This window comes from Ambystoma mexicanum, chromosome 2p (assembly GCF_040938575.1).
Source record: "Ambystoma mexicanum isolate Mex_15411 chromosome 2p, UKY_AmexF1_1, whole genome shotgun sequence".
NCBI classification, from domain to species: domain Eukaryota; kingdom Metazoa; phylum Chordata; class Amphibia; order Caudata; family Ambystomatidae; genus Ambystoma; species Ambystoma mexicanum.
The window spans coordinates 1,447,369,972-1,447,384,049 of NC_090923.1; the positions used below are offsets into that span (position 1 = coordinate 1,447,369,972).

Genomic DNA, 14,078 nt, shown 5'->3' on the forward strand with positions numbered 1-14,078 from the left:
GGGGTGTCTTCTGTTTCCATTTTTGTGCTATTGCTAGCCACGCTGCCGTGAGTAATTCCATGAAGTTTCTCTTCTGTGTCTTTGTTAATGTCCTGTCTCGGGGATTCCACATGCCACACATCCATACCTCTTCGCCTAGCGTCTCTGCGCCCTTAAACATTCCTTGCATTTGGGACTTTACCTCTGTCCAGAAGTTTAGTAATTCTAGGCAGTCCCACCAAATGTCTCTCCAATTGGCCACTGCGTCAAAAAAAGACTTTAAAAAAAAATATAAGCTACTTGGCTTTGGTCAGCCCCATGTGGCTCTTTGTTTCTGGAGTGGCTGGCTTTCTTGCTCAGGACTCTAAAAAAACAGGGGGTTCCACAAGTGTAACAGTTTGAGCAGTGACCCTAAGTAAGAAAGTATAGGAATAACAAATAATTTGTCTTTCTGGAATTCTATACAATAATTGCTACACTCATTAAAGGTTTATTTCAGGCAGACTTCAGGGGTTGAGTCGCTGATTTAGTCTTTTCTTAAACACCTCAACTCAGCTTTTCATCCCTCTGAGGTCAGTAAATGAGTACCAACACAGGTTGGGTGATATTGTATGTATATGTGTTCTATAGAAAGGGCTTATGTGTAAGTGTTCTATAAAAACACATTATCATTTGGCCTTGGACGTCTGCTTACATTCACAGTAATTATGGGCCTATACACACTGATATTAACGGTAGATTTGGTGATCCATTCTTGTATGGAATGTATATCACATTATAGCAGTGGTCATCAAACGTTTGGGCCCCCACCCCTGAGCAAATTTTGGGCAGGCTGGGCCCCCCCAAATGTGCCAGATGAACTTTTGCGCACAGTCAACGCACCCTACTCCCTGGGCTCTCCCCACCCTGCTCCCACCACGATCCCAGTGCTCCCGCCCATCCTGCTCCCACCACAGTCCCATAACACAATCATACACGCATCCATACACATATTTAAATAAAAAATAAAGCACCATAAACATACTTTCTGCAGGGGCCTGCGCGTGGTTGCTAAAATGCCCCGCTCCAGGTTGCTCTGCCCATATGTGCGAGGAGGTGCAGGAGCACCCCCTTGCACATACATACATGCAGTGCCCCAGCCAGCATTTACAAGGAGCTATGCAAGGCTGGCGAAGCAAAACGCCCCCAGCGTTTCATGGTTCAGTGATCATGTGCGGCTGGGGAACTGAACTGTCAAAGGAAAACAGTGTTTCCCTTTGACAGTTCAGCCAGCCCAGGAGCACTCCCTCAGCTGGAAAAAGCAGCTGAGGGAGTGCTCAGTGTTTCACTGGGCTGGCTCCTCAGCTCTCCATAATGGGTTAGGGGGCCAGTGGGTGGACGCCCCCTCACCCATTATGGATGAGCCGCCAGGCTTGGACTGGCCTATAGGGCAATAAGGCGATGACCGTACCAAAAATGCAAAATACTAGTGTAGGACAGGCAAAATGGGCCACTTTTTTTTGGCCAATGTGGGCCAGTTTGAGGAGTTACTTCACTATGCAGCTAGTAGTTTTTGACCATTGTTGCTGAATAAATATTCTTTAAATATCACAATTTGTTTACATTTCAACAAAAACACCCCCTTGGGTACTATTCAAACAGTCTGTGACTAAAGGACTGAATATCCATTTGCAACTGCTGGCCACTTTTTCATTGGTGCCTAAAGCCTTTTTATGGTCCAGTCTGACCATGTGAGCTGCCCCTGCCCATTTCCTCGAATCTAAAAAAAAATGTTTTCTTCCATTTCATGCTGGCCTCTCGCTCCCCCCATGGGATGCGGCCGCGCCCCCTGGGGGGGGCGCATCCCACAGTTTGAAGACCACATTATAGTGATATTGTAACCATATTTTTCGTAGTGTACTTCGGAACAATGCTATGTGATGCCACTTCCTGTTTTGTCAAGGGGTGAAAGGTTGTGTTGCATCGCTTCCCGTGATATCACTTCAGGGTGGGGTCAATGACATCATTTCCTGTGATGTCATCAGAGGTCAACGGTCGTGTGATGTCACTTCGCTACCCCTGGCATTTTGGTGAAATTACGTCCCTGGGGTCTGGGTCACAAACCTAAAATCGGTTGAAGGTGCTGCATGTTAAAACTGAGGTGCGCCATGTGCTTCGGCTCTGGGTGGCTGTGTTGGAGTACGCGTACACACACTGAAAGCGTGTGAACTCAGGTTTGTGGAGAGTGTCTGCTAGCCTGAAGTCTGACAATGGTTTATTGACGACATCCCCGGTCTGCTCTTTCTTCCTAGGACTACATGCAGAACATCCATGGGAAAGAGATCGACCTGCTCCGGACCACAGTGAAGGTGCCCGGGAAGAGGATGCCGCGAGCCACTGCCGGCGGCGCGCCAAGTGTCAGCCCCAAAACCAACGGCCTCCTAAAAGAGAAGAGCGTCACCCAGCTCCAGGCCAACACAGGTGAGATTTACAAAATCCATGCAGCGAACACGTGTAAGAGGGAGTGGCGCCTGTTTAGTTACGCTACTCCAAGCTAATAGAGGGGTGAGGGAGATCACTGTCTGCTTATATTCGGTTTATGCTGCATTTGAGAGCGACGTTTAATCAGCCAAATAAGCCATCTTTCCAATACACACCACCCAGTATTTGTATACCAATATATCTCTAATACGTTCTGCACAGTGTGACACAGCATTTACCCGTGGTCAGTTCCTGGCCTTCAATGTGTGTTGATGTACCATGCATCGTCATGCGCTCGCCCAGCTCACAAGCATTCGGCATGGAGGAGAGTTAGGCATGGGCCTCTTGCACAAATATAGGCATTCGGCACCCGTCACACTCTGTAACAGCGGTGTATATGGGGTTGGCCTACCTGACGCACCTGTGGTAGATTGGGGACCACAGTTCGAATCTGGTGTGCACCCCATCAGCTGGGTGTTCCTTAAATCAGATGGGTCCCAGGAATCAATTAATTTCTCCATTATTGTTTTCAATGTGTTCCAACATGGTTCATCATTATTTATTCCTGCAGTTTGTCTTTTTTAATTTTTATTTTTTTTTCATACTGTACTATCAGTGGAACCAAAAAAAGGAAATGGAGTAAATTCCCCAGAGTCCGCTCGCAGAGACAACACATTGTATCAAGAAAAAAGGTGCATCGTGCGTAGGCTGATATATCATAAATCCTTGAATTCACATGTTTATTAACTTATTTACAATAAAACAATACAAACAGGGAGAACAGAGCACGGGTCCAGGAGTCAAAACAGTTCCAAAAACCTCCCCCAGATTCCCTCATACAAATTCATGTTCTTCTGCTTACATAAAATCCCCCTCTCCAACAGAGACATTTTGCGCAGGTCCTCAATCCAAGCTGACTTGGAGGGAAAACCAACTCCTTTTCCAATCTCTCAGAATTACTTTCTTAGCAGACAGGGCAGCTCTAAAAAACAAACAGCTTTGTGGATAACTCAAATCTCCTAAAAGAACAACCTCCCCCAAAATCACATTTTGAAAATCAAAATCAAGGTCTGTCAGTAAGACTTGGTTCATAGTCACAGTGACCTCCTGCCAGAATGACCTCACCTTCACACCTATAGGCCATCAAGAACTTAGACATGTTCGATGCATAATGACCTTTAACTTTCAGGCTCATCAACTGTGTTCTGAGAACATCATCCTCCTCCACGTCCACCCCACCAACTGCAGTCCTCAACTTATGGTATTCACTATAGGTGCAGTCCCAGAGATCCATCGCTGTCGATAATGTGTGAAAAGGGACCCATTTTTTGTTCGCAAACAGGTCCCTAACCCACTGTACCCCACACAAAAACCAGTGAGGCCAAAGCAAAGGCTTTCATCAATTCGCACACACTCTTGTTCGGCCAGATAGAAGACCCAGCCTGTATGGAATTTTGCCCCACCGTCAAGTCCTCCTATTTACACCACGCCCTCCTTAGAAAATCAGTCTGTTCTGAAGCTACATATCCCCTCATATTTGTGGATGTCAAGAGAGCTTCAGGGGCCAGAGGTGTGTCCAGCCCGGACTCTGCCCTCACCCACTCTTTAGGTGACACATCAAGGAATGGACGCAAGTGGACTGCAGAAAACGGTAGGTGGTACATCGTGAAATCGGGAACACCCAGACCACCTCTCTCACAAGGGAGCTTCAACTTCCAAAGCTTTAGGTGCAGCTGCTTGTTCTCCCACAGAAAAAACTGCACCATGTTGTCAATGTTCTCGAAACTCTTCTTCTTAACATGCAACGGCACGGTTCCAAAATTCAAAACAACCAAGGCGCAGATTCCCAGCTGTGACAGCCAAAGGCTGGAATGCCCTACCTCTAGACATCAGAGCCGACCCCTCCCACAAATCATTTCGTAGAAAACTCAAGGCCTGGTTCTTCACCTACAATGTGCAGCCTTCGTTGCCTCAATGCCTACAGTATGCTCACTATACAATATGCCTTAGATTGCACACTAAATATCATTGATTACTATAATTACAAATCCTATGCATTTGTAAATTATCCTATGTCTGTAAATATGTTTCTACATGATATATGCCAAACGTATGTTTTTATTATTGACTGTACCGTATTACCTGTTTTCCAGCGCCCAGATAGCCACGGTTTTGGTGTGCTCTATAAATGTTAAATAAATATGAAGACCAACTCCTAACTTTCCTGGAGAGCCAGTGACAGCTGCTGCGGCTGCTGCACTGGGTTCACCCGATTAAGGGCCGGACCGCGGCACTCCTGGTGCATGATTTAAGATGACGGTTTATTCCTTGGGATGGACAACTTTGGCCCATTTATTTTTATCCTAGTCCTTACTTGTTAATAATGCACTCTACAGGATATACTAAACTATATTTTGTTTAGCGTTAAAAGGGGTGCACATTTGATACTGTGATGACAACATAAGGAACGGGGCTATTTCCAAAGGGTTCATGATGCCCGCGGGCTTTCGGCGCGTTATAAACACAAAGACATAGACATGCATTTTCTGAGGGACTGAGATGCAAATATGTGTGGGTGCCGTGAGTAAAATACCCCAACCTCTGCCAACACTGATTCCCCACCCCCGCCCCTGGCGTGATCCCCCAGTAAAAAAAGTAAATTTCCACCATTGCTGGGGACCCCTGGATTGGGGACACAGTACACCCGTACACCCTAAAATGTTGTACACGGGTAGGCGCGTTGAGGCCACTGCGGTGGTGATTCAGCGCAGTATAAAAGCTCATTCATTAAAGAGCTCTCTTGGCCGGTCTCTCGCCTCACCCATCAGCGGTACAGCAGGGTTTACTAGGCCTCCCCATAGATCTACATTGGCAGCTTTGCCCTGTTGGGGACCATTGGCTTTGGGGGCTCTGACCTTTCTGTCTGGGCGGTTCTGACCCAATGGGCTCCAATAGCTCAGGGGCTGCTAAAACATGTCCTATGGGTCTGTAGAGGCAGTTGTGTCCTCCGGCTCCAGGGCTTCCACCTCACCCAGGTATAGCTCTCATGGCAGGGCACTGGCCAGCAGATCCGTTGCCCTCCGTGTAAAAGCAGGCTTTGCAGCCCTGTCCCTTCAGAGAGCGCCGGTACAATGAGCCGTATAGAGCCGTCTGCCTCTGCAGCACTCCTCTTTCGGATTTTGCACACAGCTGGGGGTGGGGGTTAATGATGGCGGTAATTTGAGCAGCAGATGAAGCCCCACTGAAGTGAGCCCCGCTCTGCTGTAATTAACCTCTGGCTCGGGTGGGTGTTCATCTGGGTCCAGGAGGCAGCAGCATCCAGGCCTTTAACCTCCCGCCTGCTTCGCACTTAGCCGGGATTTCAATTAGCTGCTGGTCCGTGTGGATTCCAACCCGCCTCTTCTCTTGCAAGTTAGCAACCTCTTTCCCGCGTCTAGTCCACCATTGGCGATCTGGTCTCTGGGTCCTGGTTGCACTCCCTCGCACCTCTTCCTACCTCTTTGGCTGTCCTGATCCTACCTCACACACATTACCTCGTCTCCTTTCTGGTGAGCCTGCTCTCGCGCATGCGTCCTCGCAGCCCTGTGCGCCAGTCACACACGCCCCTCCCACACCACCTTACTATCGCTTTCCTCTCACCTTCACTCCTGGTCCTACCCTCCAAAAAAGACCCCAGGCTGAGTGAGGGTCTCCTTCGCCCTCCTGTCAACGGGAGCTGGTGCAACCGTGACAATATAACACAGCAATGCTTTATTAGTCTTTCTAAAGGGGTAACCACGACGACCCCTACTAGGGTCATAAATGGCGCCCCAACAGTCGCCCTGCACCAGTGACTTGTACCTCGTTCTGGCTCGCGCTGTGGCCCAGGTGTCATGAGGACTTTGGGACTGCAGGGTGGGATACTGTTATCTTGGTTGCTTCTGTGGTGCATTCATCTTTCTAAGACTCAATAAAAAGCCAGCAGAAGGGAACTAGGGCAGACAGTAGGCGTTACAAAGGAGAAAAGGGCTGGGAAAGGAAGTAGAGAAAAACCGAAAGTACTGGAGAAAGTGAGGGAGTGGAGGGGGTGGAGAAAGGACAGGCAAGGCACAAGGCTGAAGAACGGAGAAGGAAATAAGACTGGAGAATGGGATGGGCGACTGAATAAATATAATAACTGTGAAAGGAAGGAGAGAAAACGTAGACAGTAATGGTGCAGTCAGAAAAAGCAGGGAGATGTCAAGACGGGGCATAAGACAAGGGAGGGAAATATAAAAGCAGGCGATGAGGTCGAAAATAAGGGGAAAAGAAATGTAAAATAAAAGTAGGGTGGGGAGAAGAAATGGTTGCGGAAAAGAAATGCATTAGAGAAACAATGGAAGAGACAAACTGGGGAAGTGGCCGGAGACTACAGTGGGAGCGAGAAGGTATTGTTGACGTGGAGAATGGGGAAGGAGAGCAAAGGAGAAGAGTAAAGCCTGAGTATGTGTTCTGTGTGGAGACTGAGCAACCTATGGGACAGAGGTGAACCCAATACATGGACAATGAACAGGGGCGAGAGGGAGGCCACAGCAAAAATACTGCGCGCCCTTAACATTTCTCCCAGCATCTGAGGGAGGCCCATGATCCTGCCTCTCAGACTAGGCACCTCAATGCCTGATGCCAGATCAGGGCGGCAGGTAGGCCAGATCCTGGCCCGTGTGATGAGAAGAAGAGATGCCAATATGGAGAATAGAAGAATGCATTTCCCTCCAACACTCGAGGGTTATAAAAGGAGGAGTGGAAACATGACCGCAGACAAAATATACATGGCCATTATCACAGTGGCACCAGAAATATGTGACACTGTCAGATCATGATGGCGCCAGTTCTGAGAAATGTAGTGCGAGTTTCAAAACCCTGCTACAAGCTCCTCCTTCCTCCTGTAGGTACCCTGAACATGGAAACTCCGAGCCCCATTGCACTGCTTGGCCTTGCGTTCTAAGAGGCGTATATTGCGTCTGTTCAGTTTGAGCTACCCAAGCAGGGCTTCTCCGCGGGGAGCTTGCCCTTTGTTATTTTGGGGTCTGTTTTGGGACTTCTCTGCGGAGTAAACTGGGGTCCTAAGCGGGACTGGTGCTAACCGCGAGTAGGCTGGGATTGGGCAAATGCGTACTGGTTATGTACATGAATTATGTATACTGTGATGTATGCTGTGATACTGAGGAAACGGGGCTTTCATATTGGGACTATACTGAGAATTTATGAACTGGGGTTGTCAACTGGTTTTATGATGGACTTGTCCAGGCAGGATGTATACTGGGACTTTGCAAACTATGACTAGACTGTAGTTGTTGAAAAGGCCTGGATGAGTGGGCACCACTTTGTTTCCAATTGTTTTTCAAAAGAAGATATATTTCAATTGTTACTAAAATCTTAATTAGGTTTTGTGGTCCTGTTGCCCAAATACCCTCACTTGCACTGTGAGGTAGGGAAACTATATGAAAATGGTTCCTGGGTTGGGATGACCCAGGAGTTTGGAAAGACCTTGTGTGAGTAACTGGCATACAATTCATGCATTCAAATTACATAAGTATTTCAAAATCGTTGTACATAGGATTCAATATTGGGTTCTGTGTTCCTTTACACAAACTCTGCAGAATCATCAACAAGATCACCATAAAGGGTCTGTTTGATTTCAAAGACATGGGCTCTTTATAAAGTCCAATGCATTTTGGTCCAGAGGCCCATTTTCAGGGATCAAATTCTGCCTGCGGTCCTGGTGTGTCCTAGGTCAGCCCTATGTTTTGATTTTCTAGCACGCTCTGTTAGCGTGTTGTCCTACGGTTTGCCTTCACAGCCTAGGATCTGTTTTCAACACCTCAATAGGTCAGGCACACACTATTGCAGGAATGTTTATCTTCTGTACAGGTGTCCTAGTTCTTGACTTCTTAAATGTTGACCAGCACACGTGGACTGCTGGAGTTGTTAACAGTGAACTGGGTGTGTTCTGGGATTCAGTAAGCAGGATTGAAAATCTTTGAATATGCTAAAACTCTGTATACTGAGAAAATGCTGGGTTTGCCCAAACTCGAGTATCCTGGGCATGTTCGATTAGAAAAACACTGCAATATTCTTCAAACTGAAAAGAATATATGAGATTCTGAAAGTGGACGCCGTGCCGGTCGCACTGAATGGACTGCCTGCAGAGGAGAGGGGTACTCTGAGGGCCAGATGTGTCCACAACTGACATTCTGTGCCAACCAGAGACAGTGGCGTCGCCAGGAATCAAATTTAGGTGGGGCACAGAGGGGGCCAAAGACAAAAGTAGGGGGCACAGGCAAAAGTAGGGGGAGAACATGGTCACTGCTCGTCTTAGGTGGGGGCGCACAAGGAGGGGCACAGGATTTCACAGGGGTGGCCCCGGCCACCACAGACCCCACTAGCAACGCCACTGACCGGAGGAGGTGCCAGGGGGTTCTCTCAAACTCCCTCCATACCTCTCACCCCTGCATGCCTTATAAGACCATGATGACCCGACGTACACCATTCCACAAGTACATAACTCAGCAGAATGTGAGGCAGGTAAAAGCCTTTTGCCCTATTCTGAACAGGCCCCATTTAATTCTCATACGCACAGATCCATTCATACAGAACAGGAAAGAGAGATGGCAGCAAGCGATTGCACGGAAACACGCCAGCTCTTGCACAGCGTTTCATATGCATCATTCACAGAATCCAGAAGAAAGGCTCAGCGAAGAGGAACTACAATAACCCCTAGACCAATGGCATGCTCTTCCCCTTGACTCCAAAATGGTGAACTGAATACCCCCACCAGAAACACTTCATGAAAACACATGAAACAAACCATAGAGGACTGGCTCAGGGCCAATCTGGGGCCTGCTGAGAGAAGGGCCAGCGGGGAATCAGTCCAGGGAGTTATTAAACATGAGCCCTGTGCATGTGCTTAGGACTGGAGCGGGAATGGCAGCCAGGAAGGTGATCGAGAGAGCGAGAGAGAGAGAAAAAAAGGAGCCAAAACAGAGCAAGCCACAAACCTCCTAAAGGTTCCTTTTGAGAAGCTGGTGGTGACCAGAACCAAAAGACCAATCTGCTGTAAAAGCTCTAGCGACTTTTATCTCAGACCATGGCAGGAGCAAGAGAACTAAAATGAAGGTTAAGACTGTGTTTAGGCGGCCCACCTTAGCACAAGGGGATGTCCGCCAGCTGTTGGGTTAGAAAACGCAGACTGGCCATGAGCCTAAGGCAGGGGGCAGAGAAATACCTGCTGGTAGCAGTGTGTCTAACATCACACCAAGAAGCCTAGAAAGACTACCCACAGCCATGTTGTGAGAATATCTTTGCCAATGAGCCAGGGAAACGTTTATTAAACAGAGACATCAAGAAGCGAACTGCATGCCATATTCCTGGTATGGAGAAACCAAAAGGTGAATTTAGCGCTATATCCCTTGGTCTAAGAGGTGAATAAGTGAGCTGGCCGCTATATGCCGGAGACTCTGTGTATAGAGAATCCGGACGAGGACAGAGGCGCGTTTTTTAGAAAGGCCCCTTACACCTTTTGAGTCTACCATCCTGACACATTTAGAGCAGCGGTCCCTATTTAGTTATGGTTGATACCCTGAAGCATTGTAGATGTGTATCCCATCTCCTATAGGATATTCTATTGAAAAGAAAGATATGTCCAGGCAGCCTACTCTAGAGGGAGGTGTAATAGACTGAGGAGGACAACGAGTGGCTATCAGAAGAAGCAGACTGCACACTTTATCAGTTAATCACCCCTCACCTCTGTTTGATCAGCCTGCTCCAGATGGGAGCCCAGGTATATTTAATAAAATCACTCATTCCTCTAGGTGTTCACCAAACCCAAATAAAGGTGTTGAATCACACATCACCTGATGTGTTCAGTTGGTCACTTCATTCCAAAGTAGACTTAGATTGTGAAAACCGGGATTGTCATACTACGAGCATATTGCCATTTTGAAAACTGAGGATCTATGTGATCACTGCGCCTCCTGCAACTGCGATGCCAAAAATGCTAACTGCAGTTACGGCGTGGCGCAGTGATAATATGGATCACTGTGCCCGCTTCCCCTGGCCTGCATTACACCTCCAACCCCCCCACCCACTTACCTTTAGGGCGGCACACTTGTGCGTGTGCCGCCTGCACCTTGCTATCCCTGCGGTGTCAGCTCTTCCCACTAACGTGGGTTGGAGCTGATGCCGCAGGGTGGTTTTTTTTGTCTCTTTGTCATGAACCATGGACATAGCCCCTTCTGGTCTTCCTGGTCCTGGTCCAGACGGAGAGTGTGCTCCTTGATACTTCCAACATGGCCGTGCCCAGTGCCGTGTTCCGTACTAGCCTGTACGTCGGACACGGCACGTTCTATAAATGGGCCACGCCTCCGCGCGTCTCAACGCTATCTCTAGGTAGTGTCTCGATGTGTGTGTGCTGCTCGGCGTTACCCTTCCAAGTTCCTGGCCAACTCCCTTATTCTTTCTTCCCTTTTCCCCTGTTTCCAGTATCTCTTACCTTTCTTCGATCCTCTTCCTGGACGTCCTGGAACACGCGACTTCCTGGAACTTTGAACGCTCGCGCTGGAGTCAGACTCGACTTGCGCGCACTTATACAAGTCCCGGTCCGGCCGGGAGAAGGAGTCCTCCGCGGAACGCCACAAGAAGAGAACTCAGGTGAGCCGGGGGGAAACCTTTGACAGATTGAGACGCCAAACGATCAACACTGATACCGCTATGGAGAAAGCGGTCCAGGACCTCATGCGCGGCATGCAGGAGCTAACAACCGAGGTACAGAACTTAAAGGCAGAGAACGCAGCCTTGAAACAATTAGTGCTGTCACGTGACTCTGCCAATAAGGAAAGCGTGATACTGGGTGGAGTGGTAGACAAATACGATGGCTCGCCAAAATCCTTACGTGGATTTCTGGATTCCTGCTTGGTGCATTTTACATTCAAGCCCTATTATTTTTCAACTTCCAGGGCCAAGGTGGGCTTCATAATCTCCCATCTTACAGGGAATGCGTTATCTTGGGCCACTCCCCTAGTGAACTCTGGAGACGTCCTCCTGGACGATTATGATGCATTTATCCAGGCGCTCAAGTCTATGTTTGACCGCCCCGAACAAGTGTTCAGCGCCCAGGAACGCCTACTTGATTTTCGGCAAGGATCCCAGGATATGCTAACGTTCGTTACCAGATTCAAACAGCTGGTAAAGGAGGCTGATTGGGGCCCTGAAGCGAGTTTCACCTTATTTCGCAGGGGTCTAAATGACGATATCAAGGATGAATTAGCCAGAGTGGCTCGCCCAGTTCGTTTCAGGCTTTGGTAGATCTAGCCTTACAAATAGACTATCGTATCCAGGAAAGAAGGGCTGAAAGGAAAAAGGCTAAGACTGCCTTTCAACAAACCCCTCCGGAGTCGACTGTGAAATCCGATCCTGTCTCAACCCCTGATAACGACTCCGAACCAATGCAAATAGGCGCCTTTCGTGGGCCAATTACTCCACAAGAAAGGATGAGAAGAATTCACACCAGCCTGTGTATGTATTGTGCCTCAGACAAGCATCTCGTTAGAGAATGTCCTTTAGCCCCTCCACTGCGTTCGGGAAACGCCAGCTCCCAGCCCTAGATGGAGCGAGGTTTCGGGAGAAAGATGTCCGCTCCACATCAATCACATCCTTGAACTATCCTGGATAGAATAACCTGGTGGTGCTACAGGCCTTTCTATCGCCCTCCAAGCACAAGACCTATCCCATACTGGCCCTGGTGGACTGTGGAGCTATGGGAATTTTCTTGATCAAGACTGGGTTATCAGACATAAAATACCATATGAGTCACGGAACATTAAACAGCCGGTAGAAGCAATTGATGGGAGACCTCTCTCTTCAGGACCCATAACCCTACAGACAAAAGAGGTCTGTCTCTCCATAAACCACCAGCAAGAGCAGATTACATTCGACATCATCAAATCAGCCCATTACCCAATGGTTCTGGGTATGCCCTGGCTTCAAAGACATAATCCGTACATTAATTGGACAGCAGGGTCATTGTTTCTGGGCTCTGAGTTTTGTATGTCCCACTGTTTATCCCTCTCCTTAACACCAGCTATTGAACATTCAGGAGAGCAAAAAACCTCACTCATGGTTTCCAACATTGTACAAGTCCCAGAGGTCTACCAAGGATATACTGATATCTTTTCGACTGCCATAGTCCAGGCTTTACCCCCTCACAGACCTGAAGATTGTGCCATTGAGACAGATCCCTCGGCAGTAATTCCCTTTGGCAGAATGTTTATCCTTTCAGAACCTGAGAAAAAGGCCCTCCGAGAATACCTGGACATCAATTTGGAAAATGGCACCATAAGACCCTCAAAATCTCCAGCGGGTGCCTCGTTGTGCTTTGTTCCTAAGAAGGATTCCAAGGAACTCAGACCCTGCCTCGACTACTGTGGTCTAAATCAATGCACCCTCAAAGATCGGTACCCTCTGCCTCTGATTTCAGATATCCTGGAAGCTGTCCGAGGCACCGTAATATTCACGAAGTTGGACCTCCGGGGTGCCTATCACTTAATCCGTATCCGGGAAGGGGACGAATGGAAGACTGCCTTTAGAACGCCCTTTGGTCACTTTGAATATCTAGTCATGCCCTTTGGATTAGCTAATGCCCCTGCAGTTTTTCAACCTTTCATGGATAGGGTGTTTTCTGACATGCATTTTCTCTTTGTCATTGTCTATCTAGACGACATTTTAATTTATTCCAAGGATCCCTTGAAACATGAAGAACATGTCATGGCGGTACTAGAACGGCTCCGTGAAAACAAGCTCTTGGTCAAACCTGAGAAATGTCTTTTTCACGTGACTTCAGTTCATTACCTTGGATTCATCCTCAGCCCAGAAGGAGTTGGAATGGACCCTTCAAAGGTAAAGGCCATACTGGCCTGGCCTGCTCCTACATCGGTGAAACAGGTTCAGTCTTTTTTGGGACTTGCTAACTTTTATCGAAAGTTCATTCCTACCTTTTCTGAGCTCGTCCAACCGATTGTTACTCTGCTGAAGAAGGATGTTCCCTTCATCTGGTCTTCCTCGCAAGAGAAGGCTTTTCAACGCTTGAAGACAAGATTCACGCAAGCCCCCGTCCTGGCTCAGCCTGACTTAGATCGTCCTTTCATAGTGGAAACGGATGCCTCCAACCATGCCATAGGAGCAGTATTGAAACAGGTGCTTGAGGACAAGATGGACCACCCAGTGGCTTACCTCTCTAGAACCCTATCAACCAGTGAAACCCATTACGCCATCCTGGAAAAGGAGCTGTTGGCAATCCGCCATGCCTTCACAGAATGGCGATATTTACTCCTGGGTGCTAGATATCGAGTCCAGGTCCGTACGCACCATCGAAATCTACAAATTCTCCAATCTATGGAGTGCAGGAACAGTCGTCAGGCGCGTTGGGCCTACTTCTTCGCCCAGTACCAAACTCCAAATCACTCATGTTCCTGGATCGCAAAACGTGATTGCGGACGCCTTGTCCCGACGTCCTGACTATTTAACCACTGAAGATAGGACCTATCCTACAATGTTTCCCAACACGATCTTTATAGCTCAAGCGATCAACCTCTTGGAAGAGATTCGACCCAAAACCCAGTCCTCTG

The 14,078-nt window shown here is 48.1% G+C and overlaps 1 protein-coding gene across 6 annotated transcripts in view; it reads left to right on the top strand.

Annotated features, from left to right (window-relative positions):
* The window catches only part of AGAP3 (ArfGAP with GTPase domain, ankyrin repeat and PH domain 3), a 1,746,798-nt gene that overhangs the window by 1,379,557 nt on the left and 353,163 nt on the right, over positions 1-14,078 (top strand). For all 6 annotated transcript variants that reach the window (XM_069646010.1, XM_069646012.1, XM_069646011.1 and 3 more), the window contains one exon: positions 2,271-2,439. In XM_069646010.1, the coding sequence (XP_069502111.1) occupies positions 2,271-2,439 (169 nt within the window). The remainder of the gene's footprint in view (positions 1-2,270; positions 2,440-14,078) is intronic.